Source organism: Crinia signifera, chromosome 4 (genome assembly GCF_055691185.1).
Source record: "Crinia signifera chromosome 4, ASM5569118v1, whole genome shotgun sequence".
In the NCBI taxonomy this organism is placed as follows: domain Eukaryota; kingdom Metazoa; phylum Chordata; class Amphibia; order Anura; family Myobatrachidae; genus Crinia; species Crinia signifera.
In genome coordinates, this window is record NC_139220.1 from 213,287,122 (window position 1) to 213,302,724 (window position 15,603).

Sequence of the window (15,603 nt, forward strand, 5' to 3'; positions counted from 1 at the left end):
GCGAGTGGTCACCCCTAAAGGGGGTTTCGCAACATAGTTTGAATCAGACAGATCTTCGGAGGAGGAAGGGTTTTGTCTATTTTTAGATTTATCAAAATAGGAGCGCTCCAGGTCGACCAATTATTTCAGCAAGAAATTCCTTATTTATGCATATAGCTGAGTTTTTGGATTATTATCTGCAGCCTTGTGTACAGGATCGGACAACATATTTACAAGATACTACAGAATTACTCTTAATCTTACAAGATCTAGGTGAAATCCCCAATAACACCTGGTTATTCACGTTAGATATAACTAGTCTTTATACTAGTATTCCCCATATTGGTGGTTTGGAGGCGGTCAGGAAAATGTTGACGAATAACGCATTGTACACGGGTCCCCCCATAGATCTCTATTTGGCTTTGTTAAAAATTATTTTAACATACAATTATTTTTTTTATAATGGCAAATTTTTTCGCCAACTGAGCGGTTGTGCGATGGGTTCGCCCGTGGCGCCAGCATATGCGAACACATATATGTTCGATGTTGAGAATATTGCTTTTTTTACTAGAGATCTGAGGGATAGGATTCTGTGTTACAAGCGTTATATTGATGACGTGCTAATTATCTGGAGAGGTGACCCTAGTGACCTTATTGATCGAATCACTAATTTTAATGCTACTGACTGTCCTATTAAATTTACCTATCAATCGAGTCTCGAACAAATCCCATTCCTTGATGTATTAATTAGAATTAATGATAATCAGATTAATACTACAATTTATTCTAAGCCGACAGATCGGAATACTTTGTTACAGGCTAGTAGTTTTCATCCATCTTGCACCATTTCTGGACTTCCTTACTCGCAGTTCTTGAGAGCGAAAAGAATTGTGAGTGATGAGGCAGAACTGGAAGTTGTGCTCGATAATATGACAAAAAACTTTTTGGAAAGGGGATATTCTGATGATACCCTTAGGGGAGCGAGATTGAAGCTGAACAAGATATCTAGACAGGAGGCACTGAAACGTTCAGTCAAAAAAACTAAGTCTGATACTTTGCATTGGGTACAACATTATAATGTTGCACAAAAACAGATACAAAAATATACCAGGGACCTGTGGCCGGTGATACAAACTGATAGAGACCTTAAATCCCTTAAACATACTAAAATAATGACTAGCTATAAAAGAGGAAAAAATTTACGGGATTGGGTGATGAAATCAGATGTGACCCCCTTGATGCAATATGATCCGATGATACAAACTAAAAGTCCAGGCTGTTATAAATGCACGGGGTGCACGACATGTAATCACATGATTACCACTAAATGGTTCTTTCACCCACACACAGGCAAAAAGTTTAACATTAGACATGTGTTAGGTTGTAACAGCTCCTTCGTTATATACATGGTCAAATGTCCTTGTGGTCTTTGCTATATTGGCAAGACCATGAGGACATTTAAAGAAAGAATGGCTATGCATCGCCACTCTATAAGAGCGGCCCTAAAAGAAAAAACTTCTGATCAACCATTGGCACGACACTTTGTGTCTGCCAATCATAGTCTAGCTAATTTCAGACATATAATTATTGACCATGTTCCACCTAACAATCGCAGGGGAGACAGAAATAAAATGCTGCTGCAACTTGAATCCAAATGGATTTTTTTACTTGACACTGTAAAACCAAAAGGGTTAAATGATCAACTTAATTTGAATATATTCCTATAATGCCTGTGTTTAATGATTGAATTTTTTATACTACTGTTGATTTTTTTTGTATGTATTTTTTGTATGTTCTGCATGGCAATGTACTGATTAAAATGTTCCGTTTTATGCTGCTCTGGTACTTTTATATGCAATGTATCTATATGCACTTAGTGATGAATTATGTTATGTCCGCACGTATTAGAATGTTAGCGTGATCGTTTCTTTGACAACCGAGACGCAGGATGCTGCTTGATGACGTAGGGTTAAGTCCCCGCAAGCAGCTACTGGCTGTCCCGTGATTGGTGAAACGCCCACATACACCTGGTGTAGGTATTTAAGGTGAGCTTTTTTACATGTTTGTTATCTCCTGTGTATGCTGCCTGACGAAGGGAAATAAAATCCCGAAAGCTTGCAAAACAAAGGCTTGTGTCTGTTTCTTCAAATCCGCTGGGTGCCGCTTATTGGAGTCTGCCTATATATATATATATATATATATATATATATATATATATATATATATATATATATATGGGTATGTAAACTGTATAATCAGTGTTATGTGAAAAATGTAGCTCAAAAATTGTGTTAAATACCAAACAATACCATACTGAATCCAAATTGAATTTGTATGTCAAATGTAGCTAAAGGGAGTTTAATGATTAAATGTAATCTACAATTTATCTACCAAAAGATGATATGATCTGTGCCTAAATATAAAAGAAATATCAGGATTTGGATTACTAAGAATTTGTCAAAATCCTGGGGATTTGACAGAATTCTGCATTCAGTACAACCATAATAAAATGTCATCAAACTAAGGATGAACATACTGTAGAATAAATGTAACATTAAATCACTGCTTCTTCCTCACTTCCACCACTGTTACTTTCAGTTGTGCATTCATATACAAAGTGTCTGCTGTCCTCTGTATAATTCAATTAAAGCTTTTGTGGTTATAAATTAAGAGAATTTTTTTTTGCAAGGTTTTGATTTTGTTAACCTTTCTGTTCCAGTAGTTGTTACACAAACGAAGAGCTGTGTAAGTGCCACCATCTAAGCCTGTCACATTAGGAAATTGGCAATGTTCATCTCTAAAACAAAAAAGAAATAAATTCAGTAAATAAAAATGTAAACCAACATTTAGTCTTATCAAATCAATTAGAGATGGAGCTGGTGCCATAGATGCTTATAGTTATGATATTTATCTTTACAAGTGGAATTCTCTCCTTGCTTGCTTTGCTTTCCTCCTTGGTACCCAACAATCCAAATATATACAGTTTGGTCAATTGGCTCCAAACAAAATGTAGCCCTATTGTGTTTCTACATGCAGGTAATATACTGTCAATTGAAAGCTACACTAGAGAAGGGACTGTGTCGACATTCAGGACAAAAAAAACCCCTTAAAAACCTGTGTCGACCTTTTGACTGTTGACCTTCCCAATGTTGACCTTCCCAATGTTGACCTAATGCATGCTTGTTGGGTCAACTAAATGACCCATACTCTACCAGCCTTGGCTTTACAGGACTGGCATTGTTTAAAAATATTTACCATTGAAAATGCACCATAAATAGCAATCTTGGGTGAATAACAGGGTTTCTAAGTCACTTTATACAAAAATAGAAAAAACCCTCACTGGCCTTTTTTAAATTAGACAAACGTAGATCTCAAAATAGATCTTTTGGCAGATCTTCATCAAGCGATGTTTATTTTTTAGTTTCTCTTTTGATAAAATGGTCAAGATTATGGACCACTTCCTTTAAGTGTGTAAAACCTACTGTTCTATCACCAAGTTACAGCAAGCGGTCAGTCATTCAGATAAATATACAGATGTGGCCACAGAGAGTGATGTCTCACAACAACCTTTGTTCCAGAATCACTCTATTTATTTCAGTTAAAGGGTTTCAAGTATAATAGACTTGATTTGCATTGGGACAAAGAAATACATTCTGCACATGTGCAACATTAGCCTATTTTGATTTATATTTAAATAATACATAATGTTACTACAAGTTAAAGAATAATATTGCCCTGAGTATTTCTGATTTCACCGCTGTAACCAGAACAGTGAAAGGCTGCCTCTTCAGAGATTCCAATATTGTTATCAGCCTCAAGGGACTGTTTTGATAGCCACTGGAAGGGGGTCTGCCCTTGTAAAGAATGTTTTTTTTCCCCCTCATCAGACAAAATCCAAACTTTTTCCATGTCAGTTTTTAAGCTGTTAGCATGCAATTTTAGATTATCACCCTTCTTAGTACAAAGCTTTCAATGCTTTAAATTAAGTTATCATGTTGTTCACATATTAAACATGTTAAACCAGCAAGAACTTTTTGCTAAAATGTTAATAAATACCTCATATAAACTCCTGAAGGCATCATAGTGTATATCAATTGTGCTGTCAGTGCCACAAACTCAGGGGATATGCTTGGGTCCACATGTTGTTTGTACCCTTATATAAAAATAAATAAATTATATGATTCAGTTTACAATAGCCATTTGTTGATACTGTAGTTTATTGTATATGATTGCAATAAGATATCCACAAGCAATGCATGAATTACCAGTACCTGTATAGCCTGACACAGTTCTCGATAAAAATGTAGGCAGCCATTCATAAAATGCAATATTCTACAAATAAAAGACAATTAAAAATGTAAATAAAAATGTATATTGCATTAAAATGAATTATTCATTTACATTTGTATTTATTTAGCAACCTATAAATAAAATAATTTGAATTATCTATATATTTTAAGATAACATACACTCAACGGATTATATTCTTAAATAAAATGTTGTATATGATGATAACAGTTATCCACAAATAGTTATCATTTTATGATAAATTATGTGATAAGTAGGTGTGCACCCCCCATAATGTAAGGTTCTCAAGTCATCTCTTTACACAGAAAATAAAAGTTATAGATTTAAATAATCTACTTTTTGTGTTTAGCTATACTATGAATTTGATTATCGTTATAATTTAAATATCATCATTAACAAGTTTGAGTACATTTTTCTGACCAATTAAATAATATCTTTTATTTTTACAATTAAAATTCTTATTTTCCCTAACATCCCATATAAAAAAGTAAGGCATAATTTACCTGGTAAACAGCAATGACCCATTTCCTAGCACTTTGGAACAGGACCTCATCTGACCAATCAGGATTATTTTCTGCAATTTTTTGTGCCATGTAGTTGTGGTACCAGAACCAAACCATACTCTCAGCTTGTACAAATGGACTTTCATTTGCCAAAGCATTACCAAAACCTATGGTCCATAAATAAATATAATAATAAGAATTTAACTTTTCGGAAAATAATTATTTATTTAATAAATAAATAAATAAAGCATTTTTTTTGATTGTCTAAATCATGCAAACAATGGCACATAGCATTAATCACACAATATACACTAAATATGTTTATTGAGGGCTTCTAATCAGTTTAAGTTAGAAACACATTCTTTGGGGTCGATCCTATTTCACCCGACAAATTGTCACGACACCGGGCGCACTTTACGGCGGGCTGAATTTGCTGAAAAGTGCTCGCACCTCTGTAGCGGTGCGAGCAATTTTCAACTAATTTGACCCTGTGAAGGGTGCGAGTTAGGGTTAATTCGGGTGCCGTTTTCAGCATTAAAACGGCACCTGAACGGGAACTCGCACCCTTAATTAATTAATTAGTTAATAGGATAGGCCCCTTTATATGCATGTGTCCCTCACATGATGTAAAATATGATCATTGTTAAAATTCAGCTTCAATTCAAAAATTAACTGTGCGTAAAAAATGACATTCTAGGTAATGCTATGCCAATATCATACAATGGGGTTAATTAAGATGTTGACGGATGCAGTTTGGAATCAGCAGCGATGCACTAATGTAGCAATGCAGCAAGAGGCATCTGGTATAAGTAGAAACCTCCTGCGTGTATTTGTGATCCCGTGCTGCATCCTAGAATGCAGTATCAGATTACCTGTGACCCATCCTACAAAGAGGCCAGGAAATCAGTGTCTTCCTACAGAGATCCTGCCTTCAAACAGAAGTCGTTAACACCACTTCTCACCTCCAAATGGCTGCAGACTATCAATATCATGGCACCAGCAGACCTAGTGTTTCCAAAGACGCAGGAACCAAACTAAGCATGCAAAGTTCAGGTCTGGTGCAAAATATTGAACATTTGTACTTTGCATCATGTGCCTCAGATCCATTGGTATCCAAATTAGGCTTACGATAACTATGATCATGAAGACTCACTCTAAATTATAACTGATAGGCTATCAATATCTATATTGAAAGGTAGTACAAACACTTACTATATATTCCTTGATCTCCAGTTTGTCCGGTTGAAGGATCTGGCACTTTCAGCATGGGAAGACTTTTTGTTGAATATGGTGGTAAGAAGTCACTCCTATAAGCCAGCTTTCCTCCAGAAAAACTTCTCAAAGCATCACTCCATGAATGGGATGGGCCATAGATGGAACTGCCATCAATCCATGCTGTTACAGAATTGATCTGGTAATTCAGAAACCAACTTTTACCTTTCAATTATACCCCATATTATTATCCTATTGCATTTAATATAGCTTAAATCAAATGCTACAGAAGCAGTGTCACAAACATATTTATACCTTTACAGGCTTGTATATATTTGGTGTATTAATATGCAATTGAACACTATTTCAACATTTGTACCTGTTCTCTTGGGCTGTTTGGCCTTTTTCCTGTATCAGGAGCCCACTGAGTTCTCTGCCATGGCAGAACCACATTGCTTTTGCTCTCCGGATCAAACACGGGATCTCCAACGGGAATATCAATATTCAAAAATTCAGCCGGGCAAGCAGGCATTTTTGTGGCTACAATTTCTGAGAGAACATGGTAACCTGGGGAAAAACAGAATAGTTTGCTGGTATCAATTGCACGATATTGAACAAATGTATCTGTTTTATAATCATGTACAGTACATTATTCATTTCCAAGGTCTGGTTGGTGTTAGTAACCATGGGAACCATGTGTCTTACAAAGAAATGCATTTCTATTGCAGTTAATAGTGAACTTATATTTGCCAGTAGGGGTAGTAGTGCATCACCTTTTTTTTCCGTTCTAAAGTGCACATCCCAGCTGATATCATATTGCAAGGCATGGTGCCACTTTTGGCCCTTTAAGTGCCAGCATGCCTTGGCTAAAATGTAAATAGGACATGACAGGGTTTGATGGGACTTGTTGCCAATAAAGATCAATATGATATCTTTAAATAGTATCACACCAAAGGCTGTAGGAAATTGTATTAGCACCATAAGCACATGGTTGGTTATTTTCATGGAGTGGGATAGAAAATAATGTAGGTCCCTCACCCCTAGAAACTGTAGCCCTGGCCTAGGTCTGGTTGACACTATGGCAGGAGGACTCAATACTTCTTGTCCCCATTATTGTTGGACTGGCAGCCTGGACTTAAATGCCTAGAACTGAGTATAAATTTGCAGGAAGACCCCATACATTATTTTCTTACAAAATAATGTAAAATGTATACAGTAGATCCGATTGATAAATGTAGATCCGATTGAAATGCCTCTCAGAGGTGATTTTTGCAGTGCACTTGGAGGAGATTTTCTGGCTTGTGTTTTTGTGGCTGTTTTGACCTAAGGTTTTGACCTAAGGTGGATGCAAACCTGGCAAGTAAACACAGTGCATGATTTAGACCTGCTTGATGGGCAGCGAGTGTTCGGAGCCCAGCAATCGGGTAACTAACAATTCACCAAATTTAAAGGGTATCGTCCCCACTGTACTTGTTCCTTTGTTGAAGTCTCCATAACACACATTTTACATATTATTTTCCTGTGTGCATTTTTCAGTTTACAATATCGTGATGGCACATCACTAATAAAAGTAATCAATAAAACTTGTACATCGTCTATTTATCGCACCAAAATATATTGCCATCACTGTCATGTTGCGAGGAGATGGAGATCCTGAATCCCCCTTCATGACCACGTTACTGATTTCCCGTGGATTAGGAAGCTCTGAGTTTGATGCCACTTGATAAACTCCATCAGAATAACTTGCTTCAATAAGACGCATTAGTTTAGAACCTGGTGATACATAAATGAGAATCTAATGTTCATTCAAACAACAAATTGAAATATTAACAAGTGATGTAAATGGAAATACACTTTGCTGCCTTTCATCTATTCCCATCAATCCCCTTGATCCTACTAGATATGTAAGAAAATTGGGGGAAGGGTTAGAACAAAAGGTGTTTTGTCTAATCCCTTCCCCCTATTTTCTTCAAAATGTAAATATTAAATAAACAATATTCACAGTTAAAAACATAGCCATATTACATGATTTACATATGGATATTACATTATTTGTGTGGCATTTTACCTACTGTATTGGCAAATTTCTTCAGTTGCACAAACAGAGGCCACTAAATGTAATTTCTAGCGATGTGCAGCGAATCCTGTTTAGGATTCGCTGCACATTCGCAGGGTTCCGAAGGGCTGCAGCATTTGCTGCCAGCTCTCCTGTCACCCTATGTAATGCCTCAGGGTTTCCCTGCCCCCGAGGGCAGGTAGCCGGGGGACAGCAGCAGGCAGGGAGATGTAAGCCTCCCTGCCTGCCCCAGAAAAAAAATATATATATATATATTCATGTGCTGCAAGCATGCCCCTTCACAGAATACAATATCTAATTTTTTTACACCAAAAAAAACAAAAAAAACTTTATTTTAAAAGATCATTTTCCAGTTCACCTTAAAAAGATGTCAAATTCAAAACGGTGAATCATGGCGAAAATCATGCTGAAAGACGTTCTCGCATTAAATACACTCTTGGCAAATCCCAGTGAAAACCCCATTGAAATACACCAGCGAATTGCAGCATGCATGAAACGGAGAACTGGCCGGCATTCACTGTTCACTTTCAGCGAACAGTGAAACATTGAATAGGGTGAATCAGATTTTCAGTGAAAAAGATTCACCACATGGAGTGAAAACAGCCTGATTCGCCGGAAAAAAATGGTGAATCGGGAGCATTTAATACTGCCCATAGTATTCATTGAGAAAATTAAATTTGATGAATTTTAATGAAAAAAGTCCAGTTACAGTATACAGTATTTATTATTACATACTGTACTGCTACATATCATTTATGTGATATGTTTAAAGCAAATTGATTTTTTTATATGTGTTGACATTTGAAGCTTGTTGTAGTTTAGGAAACTTTGGGGCTGATTCAGTCCTGCACCCTACCAACCACTCTGGCAGAGAGGGGAGGGCACAGGCATTCCATTGCACATTCCACCCCCGGTCAATGGTCGCCTGCCACCTTCATTTAACGGTGGTGTGCCGCAGGTCACCCACAGCTGCAGCCCACCTCGCACCACCCAGCACCCTCCTTCATTTAATAGCGGCGGGCCGCAGGTCGCCCACCGCTCCAGCCACTCACACACCCCCCCCTCAGCCTGGCACCAGGAGGGGAGGGGGGCCGCGCCCTGGCTATTTTGTCAGTCCCAGGCCCCATAATTTCTGATGGCAGCCCTGCCTGTTCTCTGCGAGTATATGCAGCCTAACAAACAGGTCTGAACAGGCCCTTTGTATCCAGTTTAAGGCAAATGATGATGATGATGATGATGATGAATATTATTATTATTATTTTTGCATTATGCTGTACTGTGCAGAGAAAAGTGTTCAGGCAAAATTCCTTATAATAGTGTATTTCACAACTAATTGATAATTAAATTAATTGTCCAGTGCCAACTTAATAAATAAAAATAACCTGTCCTTGGGCCAGATGCAGTAAGCTCCTTCCTGACATTTTTCAAAAGCAGTCTGTGACATGGCAGTTAGGAGCTGATTTGTTGGCTGTTTATCACTCTCCATTGTATCACTTTTGAAGCTTAGTGCATCTGGCCTCTTGTGGTTTCATATGAGAGAATGGATAGGGAAGAATGTATTTTTTGTTGGCGCACAGAAAAAAAAAAGAGAGTGAAGTGTATTTTAAAATTACATTACTTTATTAGGTATGATTAAAAACTGTCAAACGTGACATATTTGTGTATTGTGCAAATATATTTAATAAACAATTTTATTATTATCAACGAAATATCAAGAAAATATTTAAAGAGCGCAAATGTAACACTGGATTTCTGATCAAAAATATATGTTTTTATTTTTATTTATCATTAGTTAATAATAATCACACACCTAAGTGGTGGGCAAAGCAATTAGTATACTTTTTTAAAACACACACAATACATTACACATGTAATAATGAAAATAAAATACAATTTAATAAAAGACATGGACATCCAATCAATTCTTAGGCTGGCCAGCCCGACTTTTTGTAGCAAATATATCCGTAAATTTTTGGATTAAATTATCAAGTCTTTTCAATCGGTATTTGTTAGCAAGGACACCGTATTTTAATAATAAAATTGTTTATTAAATATATTTGCACAATACACAAATATGTCACAGGTTTGACAGTTTTTAACCATACCTAGTAAAGTAATGTAATTTTAAAATACACTTCACTCTCTTCTTTTTTTCTGTGCGCCAACAAAAAAGACATTCTTCCCTATCCATTCTCTCATATTAACCAGTGTCTTTGGCTGCATCCCCACTGAGAGCAACGGATTAAAATTGTCTCATTTGGGGCCCATACGAGTGCTGTAGCACTGGCCAGTGCAGATATATCCCCCTCCCCTTTCCCCCATTATCGTTATCTCTCTTGTGGTTTCAGACTGCTCGGGTCTAGGCTAAGAGAACCCATGTAAGCACAGGTAGAGCACTGGGGATTATTCAGTGTGGATGGAGGTGCACCCTATACTGCAAAGTACCAATTATCTGTACTTTACATATGCATGGACTTATACTGCATATGTGTGAATGGGTCCATAAAACATGGTTATGCCCACTATAAAAAAGGCAATTTTCAACAAAGCCTTGGCCTCGGTAACAAGTAACACCCCTCCCCCCCCCCACCTCCTTAGCAAACCTTGATTTAATTATAACGTCTCACTGTACAGTACCTTTGGAGCCCATGTTGTGCTTTGCCAGATTATTGTACCAGCCATCATAGCGCTGTACCTCCCAGTTAACTGTTGATTGTGTATCTGTTAATCATAAACAAACTAATCAATACAGTAATAATGATATGAAATAATTTGTACCATTTTCTTACTATTCATGAAGCTATAGTTAATTCTATATGGTTAAAGAACATAGGCATCAAAGAATATATATAGTAACATATATTGGACAGCATACACAATATAATATCATAAAGGAAACTGAACTGGGAAACCCCTTAATATAAATGAACAACATAACTGTTGTCCAAATGTCAATAGATTGTCTTTCTGAAGGCATTGTTCTCTGTAAGACTCATACGTGTACAACCTATGGGTAGCTATGGTGGTAAGGAAGTGAAATCTAAATACAATAACTAAATAGAAACCTAAGGGTTTATCATCGGAATGTTTAAAGTCATTTCCTTTAGCAAGTGATGGGAAATATACATGACATTATTACAATTCATCGAAAGACAAAAGACAAGGAAATATAGTTTTTTTTTTTTTGCAACTGTATTTCTGGACTAAGCACAGTTGCATCATTTTTAAGCTGTGAAGCCGGGTTTATGGACAGTATCTTCAGATCAGCACTGCAGAAGTGAGATAGAATGTAACAGCGTGGAGAGCAAGGACACTGCAAAAGTCTCAAAACTAACTTAAAACATACATTTAAAAGGAAAATTGAAAATGAATGGATGTGGAGTTGCGACAGTTAAGAAGACAGCACCACAAAAATATCTAAACATACAGTTTTGAATGAAATGTCTCTTAATGAGGTGGGGCACAGTGGCACTGACCCGTAGGTATATACTGTAAATAAAGTTTTGCTTAAAAATATATTTGATTTATTAATGTGTATAGGCATCAGGAAAAAATATTATTAAACACACATATATATGTGTGTATGTATATAGGTATATACAGATGGAGCGGGTCCCAGCTTTGCAGGGGATGGCGAAAGATTCACCAGCCGCCATCCCCCGCCAGCTGCCGGAGATGCGCGCACGTCCCCTTACAACGTGGCTCCCCTTGGGTCCCCGCCGCCTCACAGACGGTCGCCCCGGGTCCCCGCCGCCTTGCCTCACCCCCACTAACCCTGTCCGTCTCCCTGAAGCGAAGACAGATAGGGTTCCCTTCCCCCCGCTGACAGGAAACTGGGACGCACGTGCGTGTGAGACGCATGCGCATCCCAGTCTCTATCGCCGGCGCTCGCCAGTGCAAGGGATCTGGCGAGCGCCGGCCAAAGAATATGATCACAATGCGGAGCAAGTTGAACGATGTTTCAGTTTAATGTAAACTGTTTTCAAGTAACAAGAAAAGTGAGACAGTGAACTTCCCTTTATAGCTGTGCATCTGTGTGCTGTGGGGGGGCGTCATTCTGCCTGGCGTCTGTCTGTGTGGTTGACCTCATCCCGTTGGCCAGGCAGCCATTTTATTTTATTGTAATGTTTGTTCTTCTATATAATTTCCTAGTGTATCGGTGGTAAATCTAGCAATACCATATCAGTTGGCATAAAAATTATACTACAGAAAATGTACATAAAATTGTCATTTATCACTATGGGAAATTTCTGCCATGCAATGTGATTTAGTTGTCTCTTAAAGTGTAAAATGTGAATATAGTAGTTTGTATAATACAGACATACTGAATGAATAGATAGATCATTTGTTACATACAAATTAGTAGATGATAAACTAACTATTTCTTGTTAAATGTACCTACCATTAAACATAGATGTTAAGATAAGCAAGAACAATTTCCAAGTCATGATTATTGATTGTTCCTAGGAAAGAAAAGTGATAAGGTAATGTAATGACATAACATGTAATACAATACAACAAATATACAGTACAGTAATTACATTGTAAAGTAGAGCATAGTTGGTTTATTAATCATTTATTTTCTCTTCTATGACCTACCTTAACGCAAAAGAGCCTACAGTCTATAATCAAAGACTGAGATGACCAAGTGAGCACTATGTCACCTCCCAGTCACCACCCTGGAGTGCCCATCACACTTCCAAGACATTTCTGGTACCAGATATATTGATTGCAACAGTGCCTTAGTGCAGTGGTTCCCAACCCTGGTCCTCAGGTACCCCCAACAGTGCACGTTTTCCAGGTCACCCAGCCATACAAAGTTTAGTAAATAGACCACACTGTTTTGTACATGGTCAGTGATTTTATTTTATTACACACAACTATTTTATTTTTATATTAAAGGTTGTTATTGTTATTTGTGGACTTACTGTAATACTTTTCTTTAGATCTACACTGAACCAATATATAAATACTTTGTGGTCTTTTGTCTGTAGGCAGTGTATGTACTGTATTTGTTGCACACTTTATTAAGCTGGATACACACTGAATGACATTTGAAACAATTTTGATGGTGCTGTCAGGTCAGAAACAGCAAAATCTAAATGTCGTCCTGTGTGTACGGGGCAGGTGCCATAGTAGAACAGCATTAAACAGTTCAATGGTTACCATCACTGCCTCACAGCACTGAGGTCTTGGGTTTGATTTCCATTGTGTTCCTAACTGTGTGGAGTTTATAGATTCTCCCTGTCATTGCATGGATTTTTTCCACAATCCAAAAATATACTGGTAGGTTTATTGGCTCCCAACATTATCAAAATTAGAATGTGTTTAAATGTACATGTGGTATGGAATAAAGATTGTATGCTCCATTGGGGCATGTTAATTATCCAAATATTCTTTGCGGATGCGCTGTGGAATATGTGTGCAATATATAAATAATTAGTATCAATATAAATTAAACCTAAAAATAAAAATAAAAGATGTGCTAATCCCAGTGGCATAGTATTCCCTCTGAATTGGCTCCCAGGTCACAGCTTAAGCTGGTTTCACATCGCATAAACGGCATTGAGCCGGTAATTTGAAACGTTTTTAAAAAATGGGCAGACAGCCTTAACCCCTTTCACACCGCATAGCTTAAACTGTATATTACCTGTTTAAGTGCGGACTGAAAGGGGTATTACCGTTTCAATGCCGATTTTTACCATCACTTTTTTAAACGTGTAGGATCCTGCTTTTAACACGTTTCAAAATACTGGTATTCTATAACCGGTAAATTGACAATGGAGCTTTCACATTGCAGCTGTCCCGGTTTTAAAACGGTAAAAAAACGGCAATATACCATGTTAAAGCTGCTATGTAAAGCTGGTTTTAGTTTAATGTTGAAAACAGGTTTAGCACTTATACTGTACTGCAGGAGTGGCCAAACCTGTCCTCAAGATCTACCAACAGTGCATGTTTTTCAGGCAACCTGTGGATCTATAGTAGGAATGAATGCAGCAGGTTTGAAATGTTTTACTTTTCAATGAAATTGAAGAGTTAGTAATGACTACAGCTGTGTGCCAGCAGGGTGATTTGGAAAATATGGAGCTCGAGGACCGGTTTGGCCAGCCCTGCTGTACTGCTTTGATTATTAGTTCTAGGGCTAAACTTTGGAATCTGTTCACGTTTTCTTTTAATTGTATGACATTTCTTAAAAGCAGAGTTAATTCTAATGGCAGTATTCAATGAGGCTGATTCGCCATGTTCTACGGTGAATGTGTGCTATTTTTGGTGAATCTCAAGGTGAATCTTTTTACTGAAAAACTGATTTGCCCTATTCAACATGCACTATTCGCCGATGGCAAACAGTGAATGATGGACAATTTGCCGTCTGAGTCGCCATAATTCTCTGTGGTTTTTCAATGAGTTTTTCAATGTGATTTGCCGTGAGTGTATTCAATGATCAGATGGCGAATTGCTTTCTAAGTGATTTTTGCTGTGTGTCACCGTGCAGCAATTGCCATCTTTTATGGTGAACTGAACTGTGATCTTTTAAAATAATTTTTTTGAAGGGGCATGCTATTTTTTTTTCATGTGCTTACTGTACATGAATATATATTTAATAATATATATTTTTTTACACATAACAGCCAGCAGGGGGCCGGGAGCCACTCATTAAATATTCATATATTCACTTCACACTGCTCCCGCTCATTACATATGCACTAGCGGGAGCAGTGCAGTGGCTCCCTACCCCAGTCCCCTGCCAGCTCTTCTGCCCCACAGTGTCCGGCATAGGCAGGGAGGCTTCTATCTCCCTGCCTGCCGCCATCCCCCAGCTCCCTGCGGCGTTCGCCGTAGGGGTTAAAATTCACCATCAGGGGCAGAGAGCCCCTGCTGCATTGAATACGGCAACAGGGAGGGCTGGCAGCGAATGCTCCAGCCCTCCGGAACACGGCGACTGTGCAGCGAATCCTAAACAGGATGCCTAACATATGTGATTATTAACACAAGGGACAGCTCTTGCGATAAGAGCTGACCCTTGTGATGCAGCTCTGGTGCTGGACTTCCAGGTCTGAGACCTGAGAGTCCATCTGCTCATGCGCAGAGCATGGCTCCGGCCGCGGGGCATGCTGGGAGGGATTTGTGACTGATTCCTCACACAGCACTGCGGTAGAAGCCAATAGGCTTCTGCAGGGAATCGACATCTTTTCTGGCGATTCCCTCCGCAGTGCTGACAATGCAAAGGGGGGTTAGAGCATACAGAAATGTGTTAAAACCCCAGATAACAGCGTTTTTACAGCATTTATGGTTTAAAGCATCCCATCCTAGTGAGAAAATAAAGTAATAAAATGTACACAGTTTTTTGCAGAAATAGTTTTACCTCCTGACAGCCTATTGTTATGCAGATATGCTGGAACTCCAATTAAAAAATGCTTAGCAGTTGACTTGCTTACCATGAACAGGCATACAGTTCCCCAACAGACAGGAAACCACTGGGTGCCTCTCTGACTATGGGGCAAATGTACTACCAACCTGCTCCTG

General features: G+C 38.1%; 1 protein-coding gene across 1 annotated transcript in view; it reads right to left on the bottom strand.

The window, feature by feature from the left end:
* LOC146073026 (dual oxidase 1-like) overlaps positions 1–15,603 on the bottom strand; it is a 109,260-nt gene that overhangs the window by 88,873 nt on the left and 4,784 nt on the right. Inside the window, exons 2-9 of the mRNA XM_083180200.1 lie at positions 10,717–10,800; positions 7,611–7,775; positions 6,382–6,569; positions 6,003–6,201; positions 4,791–4,957; positions 4,251–4,311; positions 4,036–4,132; positions 2,686–2,776 (exon numbers count right to left, since the gene is read on the bottom strand). Of these exons, the coding sequence (XP_083036326.1) occupies positions 2,686–2,776; positions 4,036–4,132; positions 4,251–4,311; positions 4,791–4,957; positions 6,003–6,201; positions 6,382–6,569; positions 7,611–7,775; positions 10,717–10,800 (1,052 nt within the window). The remainder of the gene's footprint in view (positions 1–2,685; positions 2,777–4,035; positions 4,133–4,250; positions 4,312–4,790; positions 4,958–6,002; positions 6,202–6,381; positions 6,570–7,610; positions 7,776–10,716; positions 10,801–15,603) is intronic.